At 38.7% G+C, this 15,899-nt stretch overlaps 1 protein-coding gene across 1 annotated transcript in view; it reads right to left on the bottom strand.

Moving 5' to 3' along the window:
* gstcd (glutathione S-transferase, C-terminal domain containing) overlaps positions 1-15,899 on the bottom strand; it is a 38,011-nt gene that overhangs the window by 5,243 nt on the left and 16,869 nt on the right. The window contains exons 7-10 of the mRNA XM_062533261.1: positions 9,397-9,525; positions 8,870-9,003; positions 7,033-7,063; positions 6,499-6,568 (exon numbers count right to left, since the gene is read on the bottom strand). Of these exons, the coding sequence (XP_062389245.1) occupies positions 6,499-6,568; positions 7,033-7,063; positions 8,870-9,003; positions 9,397-9,525 (364 nt within the window). The remainder of the gene's footprint in view (positions 1-6,498; positions 6,569-7,032; positions 7,064-8,869; positions 9,004-9,396; positions 9,526-15,899) is intronic.

The raw sequence follows: 15,899 nt of genomic DNA, 5'->3' as shown, positions 1-15,899 counted from the left end.
GCAGAAGAGCAGGCTTCTTGTCTCTGATGACTGGAAGTTTACTCAGTTGCTGCCTGCTCAGAACCACAATTCATTTCAATATCATGCTATCATGATAACTGAGCCATACAAATTATACATGGTGGATTTTCATTAAGCTATTGATTGAATTGACATTGGCCGGGTTTCCCAAAATCGTTAAGAAGCTCTTAAGTCCTAAGAACTTCTTAGGAGCGTTCTTAGAACATTCTTACAACGCTCCTAAGAAGTTCTTAGCACTTAAGAGCTTCTTAACAATTTTGGGAAACCCGGCCATTGTTGTTACCTCCAACAAGGAGGTTATGTTTTCATCAGGGGTTTGATGGTTTGCTTGTTGATTTGTTTGTCTGTTTGTTTGCAAGATGACTCAAAAAGTTATGAATGGATTTCGATAAAATTTTCAGGAGCGATCCGTATCACCGTCTGGATGCAGGAGGCGGTTATGTGTTCACTTGGCGGAGGTTTGTGCTCTCTGCTTTTCTAGTTTATTATTGCTATTCTTCTTAATGTATTGTTTACTGTTAAATGTAAATGTCTATTGTCACTATTGTCTTGTTGTCATTTATGTCGCTTTGGACAAAAGTGTCTGCTAAATACAATAACCTTAACCATAAGCGTAACAAAAGAGTAGTGACAGCCCATCAGTCTGGGGAAAGCTACAAGACATTCTCTAAAAGATTCTAGCTGTATCTATCCACTGCAAAACATATTTCCAAATTGAAGGCATTCAACATCACAGCAACAATTCCTAGACGTGGATGCCCAACAAAAGTATACCATAAGTATACCATAGCGGAGTTGGTTCTGCCTGCCACTGTTGATATGTGCCGTGAGATGATCGGAGAGGCCGCTGCAAAAAAGCTGCTGACCATCCCACTCTCAAACGACACTGTGAGTCACCGTATCGCGGACATGGCCTCAGACATACAGCATCAACTTGTAGAAAGAATAACAAGTTGCCCCTTTTTTTCTTTGCAATTAGACGAGTCCATGGATGTCACGAATGCTGCACTACTGCTAGTTTTTGTTCGCTATCGCTGGGACAGTAGTTTCCACGAGCAGTAGTTTTGTGGAGAGCTACCAACACAAACTACAGCTCAGGAATGCTTCCGTTGCATGGATAACTACTTCACTGAGAACGGCCTGGACTGGCAGAACTGTGTCGGGGTGTGCAGTGACTGTGACTGGCAGGCATCATGGTGTCATTAGACAGATACTTGATTGTGCACCGGAAGCTAAATGGACACACTGTTTTCTCCACCATGAAAGCCTAGCAGCTAAAAAGATGTCACCATCTCCACCAGGTGATGGAGTGTGAAAACCATAAACTTTATTAAAAAAACAATGCTTTGAACTCTAGATGTTTTGCTAAGCTTTTTCGAGGATATAGAAGCAAACCATCTCCAGCTGCTATATAACAGTGAAGTGAGATGGCTCTCAAGAGGACTGGTCCTCAATCGTTTGTTTGTACTGAGGAATGAGGTCTTCTCTTTTCTCACTGATAAAAAAAAAATCTCATCTTGCACACTACTATGCTCACACAATGTTCACAGCAAAACTTGCCCATCTCTGTGACATTTTTACACTACTGATCCAACTGAACACCTCACTTCAAGGAAGAAACAGCTAAATATTTTTTGCTGCAGACTAAGTTGAAGCTTTCAAGAGGAAATTTGCTTTGTGGACCAAGAGGGCACAGGACAAGAGGATGGACATGTTTCCACTTTTGTCTGACATTTTGGAAAACTTCCTTCAGGTAAAGATCAGTGACTCAGTCTCCCAGCACCGCCCACAATTTGGTGACTACTTTCCTGAGGATCCCAGAGAGGGAAACATGTGGATTTTGGACCCATGTTCAGTAGATCCCACTGTAAATGATGTTGCTTTGCCCTCACACCTGGAATCCCAGCTACTGGAAGTTTCCACTGACAGCACTTTAAAGATGCAGTGGGGCAAACTGGAGCTTTAAAGGGTTGCTTTAAAGGGTTGCATTCACAACTACGTACCTGTGTGAATCAAGATTCTCCATTGTGGCCACAAGAGGTGAAGATAAAAAGAGAGTTGTATTATTGTTGTTCATTGTTGTTATTATTTGTGTAATTGTTCATTTGTCACAGATATAAAGATTCTTCTGTTTCTGACATGCAAAAATTAAATGCTGAGGCAATTTTCAAATGGCTTTGCAGATGGCTATAGTTTCATTTCATCTTATTTACAGTTTATTTATCTAATTTAAAAAGAGATTTATATTTTTGAATGTGTTTATTTCATTAAATATATTATTTAACTATCTATTATTAATTGAAAGTAAAATGCTAATATTGGTCTTTTTTATTATTATTAAAAAGTCTGACTTAATTATTTTGATTTGGTACAAGAATTTATCAGCCTGTTTGGTGTCTCGATACAGTAGGTGTGCAGGTTTACATACACATGTTTAATAAACGTCTTTGTTATGATCCCATTTTATCGTGTCATTTTATTTGACAAGGTTTTTGCTTGTTAAACAGTAAGTGGATTTGATTTATTATTGCATACAAATGAAACCAAGAGTGAGGCCAATTAAACCTTTACAGTATGCAATGGGCCCCGGGCCACTTTGAACTACATAAATTGGGCCTCAAGGTCAAAAAGGTTAAGGTAAGAAGATGGCTTAAGATAAAGAGAATTCATACTCTGGGTTGGTGTAGTCAAAGTTCAAACCTCAATTCAATAGAAATGTTTTGGCTAGATCTGAAGAGGGCAGTACATGCCAGCTGGCCCTCCAACCTCTCTCAACTGGTTGAGTTCTGCAAGGAGGACTAGGCAAAAAATAAGATGCGAGACACTGGTTAATGGGTACAGAAGACAATTGGTTGAAGTAGTGATTGCATGAGGATGTGCGACAAGAAATGAACTACATTGGATCACATACTTCAGCAAATGTCATATTTTGAGTTTTGGTGAACTAAAGCATTTTTGAATAATGCAACTATAACTGTCTTTTTCTGTCTAGTATTTGGAAGATCGGATTTACAAATTGGGGTTTCGACATACATTAAATAAGGCTATTCATTCGATTTGTTTGTAAAAAGCAACTGACCATGTCTGGGTTCACCAACTTTCAAGCAGCAGTGTATAACATCAATGCACAATTCAAGGCAAACTGACATCAGTGAATAGGCTATAGGCTTATGGAAGCTCATTGTAACAGGCTAATATCAACAATCTTGACAAGAAACCAGCCAAATCTATAATTGGGTAATTCTTCAACTACGGGACGTTTTGAAGACTTTTTTTCAGAAAATTCAACATCTTTCATACATATCTTTTACAGTTTTTTTTTCATAGTTCAATTACCTGCTCTATCTAGAAACATGCCCTAATAGTGGTCATGCTGATTTTACTTAAATAATATATGTTTCTGCCATTTAATTCCAAATGTTTAACTGTAATTTCCATCATACAACAAAACGTGTTTTCATGCAAAAATACCATAATATCTACTGTTCCAAATGTATTTTATTAAATATTACACAAATATCTGCCCAAATATTAAATTGATTAATTTTCCAGAAATGCATGATGTATTATTTTTAAATGACTATCTTGATATGTACTGTGATGGTCATTTCCGTCACACACAAGTCATTTCCAAGTGTGGTGGAGATGACATAATGACAATACATAGCCAAATGTAATATTTAAAAGCATCACAATTTAAAAAAAAATGTCCTTACCATATGTTATGTAATTATGTTTTCGTCTGCTATATTTGTTTAGTACTATGAAGCAAATAAACTGCGCTTTAGCGTGGGCAATGTCATTTCCACCTCAACCAAAAAGTGGTGGAAATGACTGTGACGGAAATTACATTTTGCCCCTTTTCATCTAAAATCTCATGATATCTAGCCTTATGATGCAAGTTGTTAGACTTAGCATTAGATATACAAAAAAACACACAATATGGCTTTGAGCTTTTCCAGCTGCTTTTGACATCCACATGAAATATGAGCCGAGTGGAAATGACGCCAATAAAAATATTTTCATTTCCACTCATCTTTACCTGGATCTTTCTTCCTTGTATTAAGGTAACGCTTTAGAATAACATGTGCTTATTAGCTATTAACAGTGCATAATAAGCAGTTAACAATTAGTTACTAACAGTTAGTTAACTGTTGTTATCCTTTAATAACATTAACTAACTGTTAACATACAGCTTGTAAAGGTGCTTACAAGCATATTTGTTAACAGTTAACGTGCAGCTTGTAAGTGTTAACAAGCAGCTTGTTAATGGTGAAAAAAGACATTTCTTACCTACTTGTAGTAAATTCTGCAGCCCCCCAATCTAAAGCGAGAACTATGTAACTACCATCCCACCATTTGCAGCAATTTTGAAGGTGCATTTCTCACAGCTTAACCGATTTAAAGATAGAACATTAGGCTTGTTAACTGTTAGTTACATAGTTCACGCTTTAGATTGGGGGGCTGCAGAATCTACTACAAGCAGGTAAGAAGTGGCTTGTTAACTGTTAGCTACATAGTTCTCGCTTTAGATTGGGGGGCTGCAGAATTAACTACAAGTAGGTAAGAAATGTATTTTTTCACCATTAACAAGCTGCTTGTTAACACTTACAAGCTGCACGTTAACCGTTAACAAATATGCTTGTAAGCACCTTTAAATGCTGCTTATTAACACTTACAAGCTGTATGTTAACAGTTAGTTAATGTTATTAAAGGATAACAACAGTTAACTAACTGTTAGTAACTAATTGTTAACTGCTTATTATGCACTGTTAATAGCTAATAAGCACATGTTATTCTAAAGCGTTACCGAGGTGAATATCTATGGAAGTCACCCTTTGTCCATCCATAAAACCCTCTGTGGAGTATCTATTACTGTAGCTATTATGTATACAAACCTAAAATCATGATCTCAAGATTCTATTTTGTGCAGTGTGGTGGAAATGACAGTGAAACCATGGGACAGGGCTTCATCTTATGAAAAATATAAGAAAATGTGAATGAAATAGACTGTATTTCATAATTTGGACTTGAATTCTACATTATTTCACAATTTGATTTAGAATTAAGAGAGGTTGAATACCCAAAGTCTGGCCTTGGGACAGGGGGAAAACAGTAAAAATGATGCATAAAAGACCTCATATTACTTAAAATAAGAATAATTGAGCCATGGTTATTTTTTTGCTCTTAGGGTGTAGTAAGTTTGACAAAAAGAAAAAAGAAAAAAAAATGTTAGTTTTTTTTTTATTTCATCCTGGGACATGAAAAGTCCCGTAGTTGAAGAATTACCCAATTACGGAAGCCCTGAACTGCAAACGAAGAATTTTTTTTTTGAGATGTTATCTTGTTATTTCAAGATCATATATTGTTATTTCAAGGTAATATCTCGTTATTTCGAGATAATACACATATGTAAAAAAATAAGAATTTAAAAAAAAAAATCTTCCAATTTTTTTTCTTCAGAAAATATCTTATTTCGAGATAACACACCTTTGTAAAAAAAAGAATAATAAAAAAATAATTCTTATTTTTTTTTTTACTTTCAGATAACAGTAACATTTCGAAATAACTATATAATATCTCAAAATAACGATAATATCTCAAAATAAATACTTAGTATCTGGAAATAACGAGATAATATCTCGAAATAACGACTTAGTATCTCAAAATAACGAGATAATATCTGAAAGCAAAAAAATATATACTATTATGTTTTACATAGGTGTGTTATCCCGAAATAACGAGATATCATCTCGTAATTACGAAATATTATCTCGAAATAATGAGATAATATCTGAAGTTAAAAAAAATTGGAAGATTTTGTGTTAGTATTATCTCGAAATAATGAGATATTATCTTGAAATAACAAGATATGATCTCGAAGTTACAAAACAACATCGCAAAAATGTTTTTCTTCACTTCTGGTTCAGGGCTTCCGTGTATAACTAGCCCGGTCCAAGCCAAACTTGGACCTCGGTCATAAAGCATCTGTCTGCTCACTCCAACATAGGCCTTCAACAACAGTACCAGCAGCAACAGTCCCTTATGAAAAAGAACAAGGCTATAGTCATACTGGGCCTCCACGATTTCTATAATATAGTGGGCCTATGATATAATGCAAGCTTGGCTACTTCTATAGTTTTTTTTTTGTAAGGGTCTACAGCTGACACCATTTTTGCTGTGAGATTTGAAAATACTTGTGAAGTGTGCACAAAGTGAATCAGTGAATCTGTGCATCCTCCCCAACCCTGCAAAAAAGTTTTGGTTCATTTGGGAATGACCAGCAACACCTGCAACAGCTTAGCTACAGTACAGCAACAGCTAAGCTACAGCAATGAAAATCCTTGGAAGACCACTGTTAACAACAGAAAACACTATTTGATGCCTTTTCAACTTGATCAGTGTAGTTTAGTAGTAGAGCTGGTAAATCGGAATCTAATTTGCAGCATTACATGTGTTTGACAACTGGAATTTTACCAATTATCCGGCGCTCTTCTGGCAGCTGGACGGCCGTCTGGTCTGCAAATCGGCACAAGATCATATGCTCCTTAAAGAAAACAACAAATCTGATGAGCCACACTCCAAACGTTTGAGATCTAAAACACACTCCGTGTTTACAAAATTAGAAAGACACATACAAGCACATGTGAAGAGACTGGCAAAAGACCACCAATTCTTCACTTTGAAACCATTTAAAATTTCTTTGACTGATGCTAAGATAGATTTTAAGAATCCATAATACCATCTAAGTAGGATGATAAAAAAACATGTGATCCTGTGGCAACACAATACATAGCACATACTGTATGATATAACAACCCATAGTCATTATCAATGTTCCAGGTCATTGATACAGTTAGCTTTCTCCTTATCTGTCAATTGATTTTTTTGTAATTAACAAGCAGTCTGCAAAAAGGATTTGTGAAACTTGATTTCTTCAAGAAGAAAAAGAAGAAAATGTGCAAAAGAAGAACATTTGATTTGCAATACAGGGCATATACAGTACTCTACCTTGTAATCCAGAATCTTCGAAAATTTCAGGCTATATTTACAAAGAAAAAAATATTTAGATCAATCAATACCATACAGCTTTCACCACTATGGCCTTAATTTAAAGAAACCCTATGCAACGTTTTCATAGTCATAAAATCGCTTAGAAATCGTTGTTTTGCTTGACTAACCAATTTTATCGAAAACAGTAATATTTCCTCCCACCCCCAGTGTCCCTATCCTCTATTGCAACCTTGCAGTTTGTTCAGGAGACGATCGTTCCCTGTTTACATCTGGAAGGCTGAGACGCATAAAGAACAAGAAGAACCACGCTTGCAATTTATATATTTATATATAGCCTATATATGTATAAATACACACGCTAAAGCTGTCGGGGAAGCTCTGCAGAGAAATATGCAAGCATAAAACGAGCGAAAATGAAAAACGAAACCGAAACTTAAGACGAAATCGCCAATCCTGCATAGTTTCTCTTTAAGGGATATAGTGTCATACATCACTCTCATATGTATTGTGTACCCTATGTACCCACATATTTAAGTTAAAGGTATACTATGCAACGTTTTTCAGTTAATCAATTCGTTCCATACTGTTATATATGATTAAATGAGTCATTACCGGTCGAACTGTGTTTTTTTCGGCCGCCCCAGTGGTCTGTAGCGGTAGAACCACGCTTGCAACTTCAGGAGACCTCGGGCACGCACCCATGCTCTACTACAGGAAGTGTCATGTAAAGTCTCATGAAAAGGCACGGCAGACTGACCGATTGAGGAGTTTTGTAAAATATACACGCTAAAGCTGTAGGGGAAGCTCTGCAGAGAAATATGCAAGCATAAAACGAGCGAAAACGAAACGAGCGAAAACGAGCGAAAAGTGAAAGCCAAACCGGCTATGAAATCACCAATCCTGCATAGTATACCTTTAAAGTAGATGGATTAAGTAAACCATGTACAATAAAAAGTTGTACAATACGTTTCCAAATACTGCGTTCATGTGAATGGACATGGGCAAATATCAGCCCCTGAATCACTGTGTGAGATTCTATTCATATTGCATTATTCCATCTTCAGTGGTGAAATAAACATTAATGTGACTGTCAACTGCACAACAGAAGTCAAAAGGCACCATTTTGAGATGCACTGTGAAATACATTGTGTGGGCTGAAGTTGCTGATGTTATGTTATGTGCCATTATTTCACAGTATGATGTCGACACTTATATTACACACAATATTTTGATATTTAGTATTCTGCTTAGGGCACCGAAATGGTCAGCAGCGGCACTGGGTATTCATACATTTTTTCAGTTCTGAAAAGATGTGGTTATCAGCAAAATGTTCACAGGTGGGTGTCAGTTTTGTCTGAAAAGCAGAAGACACTTGCTAGACAGAAATGCAGTTTGGTTTGAACAGGTCTTGAGACATAGATTCGACACGATCCTGCCTATGGTCACTGGGTTTTCTACTACCAACGTAACTGCATGTGTTCAAAATACATTAATGTGCAGTGCTTACTACCAAACCAAATACACCTGATCTTAATGCTAAACCCTCTTATCTTCATAAGGTCCAATGAAAGTTATCCATATGCCACACTGTTAAGTCCACCGTTATTTTAGTCATAACGCATTAATGCTAGTGTTGATTAACTAATGCTAGAAATTAGCCTGGTCAGAGTTGATTAAGTAACATACACCAAATCTGACCATTTAAAAATATCCATGTCCCCACCATTTTCCTAGTCAAACATATCCTATACCAGCTGTAAACACGTGAGTGAGTGTAATAAAGTGTGTGTATTTTAATGGACAAGTAAAACAAATCACAGGAAAACCAACAAACCTGCGTGGAAAGGTAAACTTCTGGGTATTCTGAATGAAGCCATAGCAGCACGGACTTATTACAAATGCTGCCCCAGCCTGAACGCAGCGCTCTCCAACCATGTCTGTTGCAACACCACATGCATGTAGCGCTACCTGGAGATAACCCACAACCATATTCAAGGTTACCACACACAAAACACACGTTCAACTGACCCTTCACTATGATCATTTTCTCTATAGAATATCAAACTATATTGTTGTACAAATATTGACGGAACAATACATTTGAAAAACAAACATAAAACAGCCACTGAGACATGTTCTGACTGTCTTCGGAAAGATTCACAGTATGGCCATTTTGTTACTCTGATTGGTTAGGTCTATCAAATTGTGTGCAGAGGCATTTTCCCCTGTATTGGTTGAAACAAGCCCCATAATCACGTCCCAATGCCTTGGTTCCAGACTCAAATTCTGAATAGAATTTTGAGTATGGCTATGTCAGGCTAAAATGATGCAAATTGTCCTAAGCTTTGGATTGGTACTTACCCCGATGTGGAACGGTCCAATGTAGTAGTCCAGATTGGCCTGAATGAAGCTAATGTTTTTCATGTTTAACTTTGTGCTTCTTTCCTTGGCCCTAACTAGAGACTCCTCTTTATTTTCTACCAGAATAACCTAAAAGTAAGAAAGGAAAGAAAGAGTATGAGACTAAACAATTTACTACAAAACGAGACAAAAGGTTTAAAGGTGACATGGAAATATTTTTTTTCTTGGTTTTCATGAATTATGAGAGGTTGTGCATAAACAAAGAGCTATCATGAACATGAAGCATGGTTGTGCCCTCCTTCATATGAAAATCTTGAACTTAGAAATAGACACTAAAAAATGGGTGAATGAGAAAAGAGCCTGCTTATGATGTCAGACATCGCAATGCCATTGAAGTTCAATTGGGGTTGCCAAAGAGGGCGCCATTTAGTCAAACAGACCATTTCAATACCCATCCTAAATATATGGTTTTATTAGTCTTGTAAAATTGCAATTGAGCTTATTTTTTTTAAATCAAAGTTGAATATATACTATTTTAACATCAGATAACACAGTGCAATACTCAATTCATCCATTCTATGTCACCTTTAATTAAATTTGCTAGGCTTATGGTATGTGTATACACCAGATGTATATGTTTTTGACATTTTCAGTTTTTATTGTTTTTCAGTTAATTTGTTTTTAGGGGTCCAAGTGAACAACCAACAAAAATGGACACTCTAATACACCTTATGTGCGATTTTGGGAACTCTATGGTGAACAGAACTAAAATTGATGACAATGGAAAACTCATGAAAATGTACGATGTTGACATTTTATCACAACTCAAAATGAAAATATAGCCGCAAGCGGCAATGGCGGGCCCGAGCACCTGCGGTGCGGATCTGTGACATTTCGGAATCTAACAAAGCAACGTGTGCGTGTTGGTGGGTATGTGCATGAGCAACACACAAGCCCACCAAATTTGGTTAATTTTCGTGAATGTATGCGTCAACCACAACAGACAACACGCTAGGTGGCGCTATAGAGTCCCTAAGCCACACCCTAGACCAGAGCTCTGTCTCTGACTAGCGGCAGCAATAACACACAAGCCTACCTAATTGTCGTGAATGTATGTGTCAACCACAACAGACGACACGCTAGGTGGCGCTTTAGAATCCCTTAGCCACACCCTATGCCAGAACTCTGTCTCTGACTAACACTAGCAATAACACACAAGCCCACCAAATTTGGTTCATTTTCTAGAGATGCACCGATTGTAATTTTTTGGCCGATTCCGATTCTAACCACTTTACAGCACAAACAAAGAGTTATTTTCTAGCCTATATTTTCTTTAATACAACATGTTAATATAGAAATGTAATCAACTTATCAATGGCTGGTAGAAAAATGTGAATAGACAGATTCTTCTTCAAGTCTTCTTCAGCTGCAGTATTCCCAGTGTGGGACATTAATTTCACACATACTAATAGAAATGCACTGTAGGAACACTATTTTTTTTTTCTTCTCACATCCAATATCTAACTGTAAATATCTTCAGAATACTGATAACTGGAAAGTTTGGTGTACATGTGCTACACAGACTGAGATGTTGGAAAATGACAACAAAAAAAAAAACATTTGAGAAGCCTTGAAACACAGCAAATGACATACATTCTCAGTCCACACTCTTCTTTGAACTTTCGCGATTGCTTGTGGATACTAAGGAAGTGTCCATATTTGGATGGCATAACGTCATGCAGGAGAAACACAGCTTTCCAACGACACGACGCATGATATGTTTTGTATCACGGTCGCGGTAGTTTATGACACGTTAGAATGCTAACTTATGGCGAATTTAGAAGAAATATACAGGCGTGATCAGACAAAAGGTAATGGAAAAACCTAAATCGGACTTAGTTGTTGTAGTAGTGTGAAAGAATACATGATAAGTTGCCAAACCGAAGCAAAACTTTGTTTATTCCTGCCGTGTCTCGCCTGGAGTATAAAGGCTATGTCGCTGCTTATTGATAGCGCTTGTGGTTCAGCTGGGACGGGCTTTGATGAGCGTTCGCTGCAAAGAAAAACTCAGTATTAGCGCTTTATCCAGCCCTGACTGTTGGCCTTTGCTAGCTTCAACAAACTTTGCAAACTCAGTGTGATGTTGTTACAAATACGTGCGAGTGCATTTGACCGGCATAAAATCGGCATGTCTCAGACTGACCGGCCGGTCGCCGGTCATGGCCGATCACGTGAAAATCGGCCGATTCTGGTCACCAGCCGATCGATCGGTGCATCTCTATCATTTTCGTGAATGTATGTGTCAACCTCAACAAACAACGCACTAGGTGGTGCTATAGAATCCCTAAGCTACACCCTAGGCCAGAGCTCTGTCTCTGACTAGCGATAGCAATAACACACAAGTCCACCAAATTTGGTTCATTTTCGTCAATGTATGTGTCAACCACAACAGACAACGTGCTGCTAGGTGGCTCTATAGAGTCCCTAAGCCACACCCTAGGCCAAAGCTCTGTCTCTGATTAGCAGTAGCAATAACACACAAGTCCAACAAATTGGTTCATTTTTGTGAATGTATGTGTCAACCACAACAGACAACATGCTGCTAGGTGGCGCTATAGAGTCCCGAAGCCACACCTTAGGCCAGAGCTCTGTCTCTGACTAGCAGTAGCAATAACACACAAGTCCACCAAATTTGGTTCATATTCGTGAATGTATGTGTCAACCACAACAGACAACATGCTGCTAGGTGGCGCTATAGAGTCCCGAAGCCACACCTTAGGCCAGAGCTCTGTCTCTGACTAGCAGTAGCTGGTGGCGCTATAGAGTACCGAAGCCACACCTTGGGCCAGAGCTCTGTCTCTGACTAGCGGAAGCAATAACACACAAGCCCACCAAATTTGATTCATTTTCGTGAATGTATATGTCAACCACAAAACAGAAAACTCACTAGGTGGCGCTATAGAGTCCCTGAGCCCCACCCTAGGCCAGGGGTGCGTTTCCCGACAACGAAGGGTTTTCTACGATTCATCTTAAGATCGATCGTTTGGTTTTGCCTACTGCTTCCCGAACATGCTCGTAGCGTGAACGCGCGTGCACCGTTCTTAAGATGCTCTTAAGAGGCTCTTAAGGGAGTTGTCCAAGTAGGCTATATACCAAACACAGGCAATATATAATTGTTAATATTTAACATTAGATTGTTGCCCCATTTTTATGTTTGTTGGAAGATATGTAACATTGCCTATTAGGCTTCAGCTAGCTTAGTCCTAAATCGTGCCAGTTCTGCCAACCCACTTGTGAGAGCACGGTGTGCTGCCTGTCCAATAACGTTTCGAGGTGTCACTTAAGCAGACGTTTGAAGAAAGAGATCGAGTAAGAAAATGAGGAAATGTGTAAATACTGTAACATATAGCCTAGACTTAGATTTTGACGCAGCACAGACTAAAACCACATGTTCCTTTCTTTGTTTTTACCTCATGGGCCTAATAAAAGATGGCCTACACAAAGGCACAAAGATAATGACAAACTTTTCTGGCAAGTACGTCTCGTTTCATAACTTGTTAGGCTATTTTTGTCCACTTTTAATCACATTCTTAGGTCCATTGAATGAATGCTAGTTTGCACGCTAAAATCTGATTCATCACAAGTGAATACAATAAAGAATGGTAACGTAAGTTGGATAATTATATTCTTAGTTGTAATCCCCCTACATATCCTGCTGGTGACTCCACTGAGGCATACGCGTTAAGACGCTCTTAGTCAGTAACGAGAACTCTGGAGCACTCGTAGATCTATGAGTGTTTTCACAATGCTCTTAAGCTACGAGGGTTTCGGGAAACAGTCGGAAAACCTTAAGACGTTTGACGTAGACGTTCGTCTAAAGTCGAGGGACTTTACGATCATCTTAGGCTTACGATGCTTTCGGGAAACGCACCCCAGAGCTCTGAGTATTGTTACCAATTCCACACATAGCTGCCACATTTCAAGAGTTTTAGAGCATGCCAAGTTGGTGAAAAGAGGTCAAAAGTCCATGGGACAGGTAAGGAGGAAAAAACTATAATAATAATCTGAGCAAAAACAATAGGGCCTTGCACCTACAGTGCCCGCAGTGGCCGCACCTCGGTTCTTGGGCCCTAACTAAGCTTTTGATGGTTGCTGCTCTGGGTTGAATCAGTGACGCATGCATGTAAGGTCAAAACCAGTTTTGCCAGGTCTCGCTAGATCACTTCCCGGAAACTTGACAGGCAACACTTGCCGCCTACTGCCTCCCTCCCTAAATAGAGAGCTCTCTAACTAGACATGACTTTAGATTAAACGCGTCGTTTAAAAATGAGCGTGGCACTCTAGAATCTTTGGTTAACACTACGGTATGACGTTAGCAAAAGCCTGACGTTAAGGTGGGGATCACACTAGCCAGCGGCAAGCGGCAGGTTTCCTATTGTTCTCTATGGTTCGGCAGCGGAACGGGGACAGCGCTGGCGTAACGCTAGCGTTGAGCAAACTGAGCGTTGAACTTGGTTCAACTTTGAAGCGCAACACTCGGCTCATCAATGTCAGTTTTAGAATGTTCAGGTATTTTTACCAATCAGATTGCGTAGGGGGCGGGACGTGTGAAATGTCAACAAGACCGTTCATTCATTCACAATGGACATCACGGAGAAACTTATAATTGCGGTTTCAAACCACCGAGTGCTATACGACTTGTCGTCCAAGGACTATCACAACATCATGAAAAAAGGCCGTGCATGGGAGAATGTCAGTCATGTTGTGGGGATTACTGGTAAGTGACTTTTCGTCTGCTCTGTTGATTTAACCTAAACTGGCACAGTTAGCCTAGCTAGCTAACTAACGAACTCGTAGTGTAAACAGAAGTCAGCTGTAAGCTTAGCAACTGTCACTGTATCAACGTTGGTAACATTAACGTGTTATTCTGATATACATGATAGAAAAAGAGTGTAAGACCAAGTGGAAGTCTCTGAGGGACCGTTACAAGAAGGAAAAAAATGCAGAGAAGGATTTAAAAAAAAGTGGATCAGGTGCTAGTTACATCACGAAGTGGCAGTATATGAGTGTCCTGTCATTTCTGGAGCCATATCTTCAAGACAGACAGACGACCTCTAATATGTTGGACAACAATTCAGTAGAAAGCCTTCTACTTCCTATCATCACACCAGAGAGAGAGGTTGATTGATTTTGATGATACATTAGTTTCTTTATTTGTCCTAGTGTTTTTCGTGTGTGTGTGTGTGTTAGATATTACATTATAACCAATAACCTTTTTTTTTTACCCAACTTGACACAGAGATATGCAATGTTCGAGTGTGAACTGAACAGCCTGCAGTCAGAGGATGGCCCACTTGAGTCCTCAAGGGTTGGTGCCAGTGAGGACAGCACCTGCTCCAGTCCTGCCATGGTGGCTGAGCAGCCGCAGCGTGAAACCTCAAAGCGCAAGAAACAGTCTGGCCAAGACATGACTCCCTACCAGCAGGGCATTCTCACTGCCCTGAACCAACCCAAGGACGATGACGAGTTGTTCCTATTGAGCTTGCTTCCTACTTTAAAGAGATTAAGTCGTAAAAAAAACATGGAAGCACGCATGCATTTTCAGAAATGCTTATTTGAGTTAGAGTTTAACTGAGATCTCAAAAAAAAAAAAATCTCCAAAAAAAAAAAAACAATAAAATGTTTATCTTCAGATCATCCTATTTTTTTCTGTTTGTTGTTGGTTATACAGACTCACACATATTGTAGTTCTTAGGCTACAGTTTTTTCTGATTGCTTAAGCACATTTTTTTGTAACTATTGGCTATTTTTCTTCCTCCTCCTCATTCTCCTACTTCTTCACCTCCACGTCCTCTTCCTAGGCCTCCTCTAATTCTCACTCTTCCTGCTCCCTACATTGTACTGGATATCTTACCTGTGCCTTATTTACACTGCTTAGGCTGATTGCAAAGTGAACTAATGAGCTAAAACAGTTTTCACATGTGAAAATGTGCCAGACAGTTGGCAAAATAGTGTTAATGATAGCCATACATGTGTATGATTTTGCTAGGAGTGTGTTGGAAATTTGGTAATTGAGTGTAAGCAGTGAGTTGTGTTTAAAGTTCTGCAAAAAGAGTGTTGTGCAGTGCCTACAGTTTTGCAAAGTGTGCAAAATTGCAAACTGGGTTCAAAGCAGTGTTTGTGCTTTCAGTTTGGCAAACTCAGTGAGTGGTTTTGCCATATGTGTTAATAGTTTTAGAAATTGTGCTACAAGAATCACGATTAGTGCTTAAGCATTCAGAAAAAACTGTAAATGTACAGTATATTTTATTGTGAGGAAAAGTATTGTGTGTACTTCTCCCTGGTTTCAATTGCAACCTTTGCAGCATTGTTGCTGCCGACTCTTGAGGTAGCCATGACAGCAGATGGTAGCTCTGAAGATCCCACCATGGAGGTATCCACATCCTGTCTGTCTGAGTGCCATCGCAGGAAGTTGTGAAGTATGCATGTTGCTTTCACTACAG

This window comes from Sardina pilchardus, chromosome 3 (assembly GCF_963854185.1).
Source record: "Sardina pilchardus chromosome 3, fSarPil1.1, whole genome shotgun sequence".
Classification (NCBI taxonomy): Eukaryota; Metazoa; Chordata; class Actinopteri; order Clupeiformes; family Clupeidae; genus Sardina; species Sardina pilchardus.
Note: the sequence above shows the minus strand (reverse complement) of the source record. Positions and strands in the feature narration are given on the sequence as shown.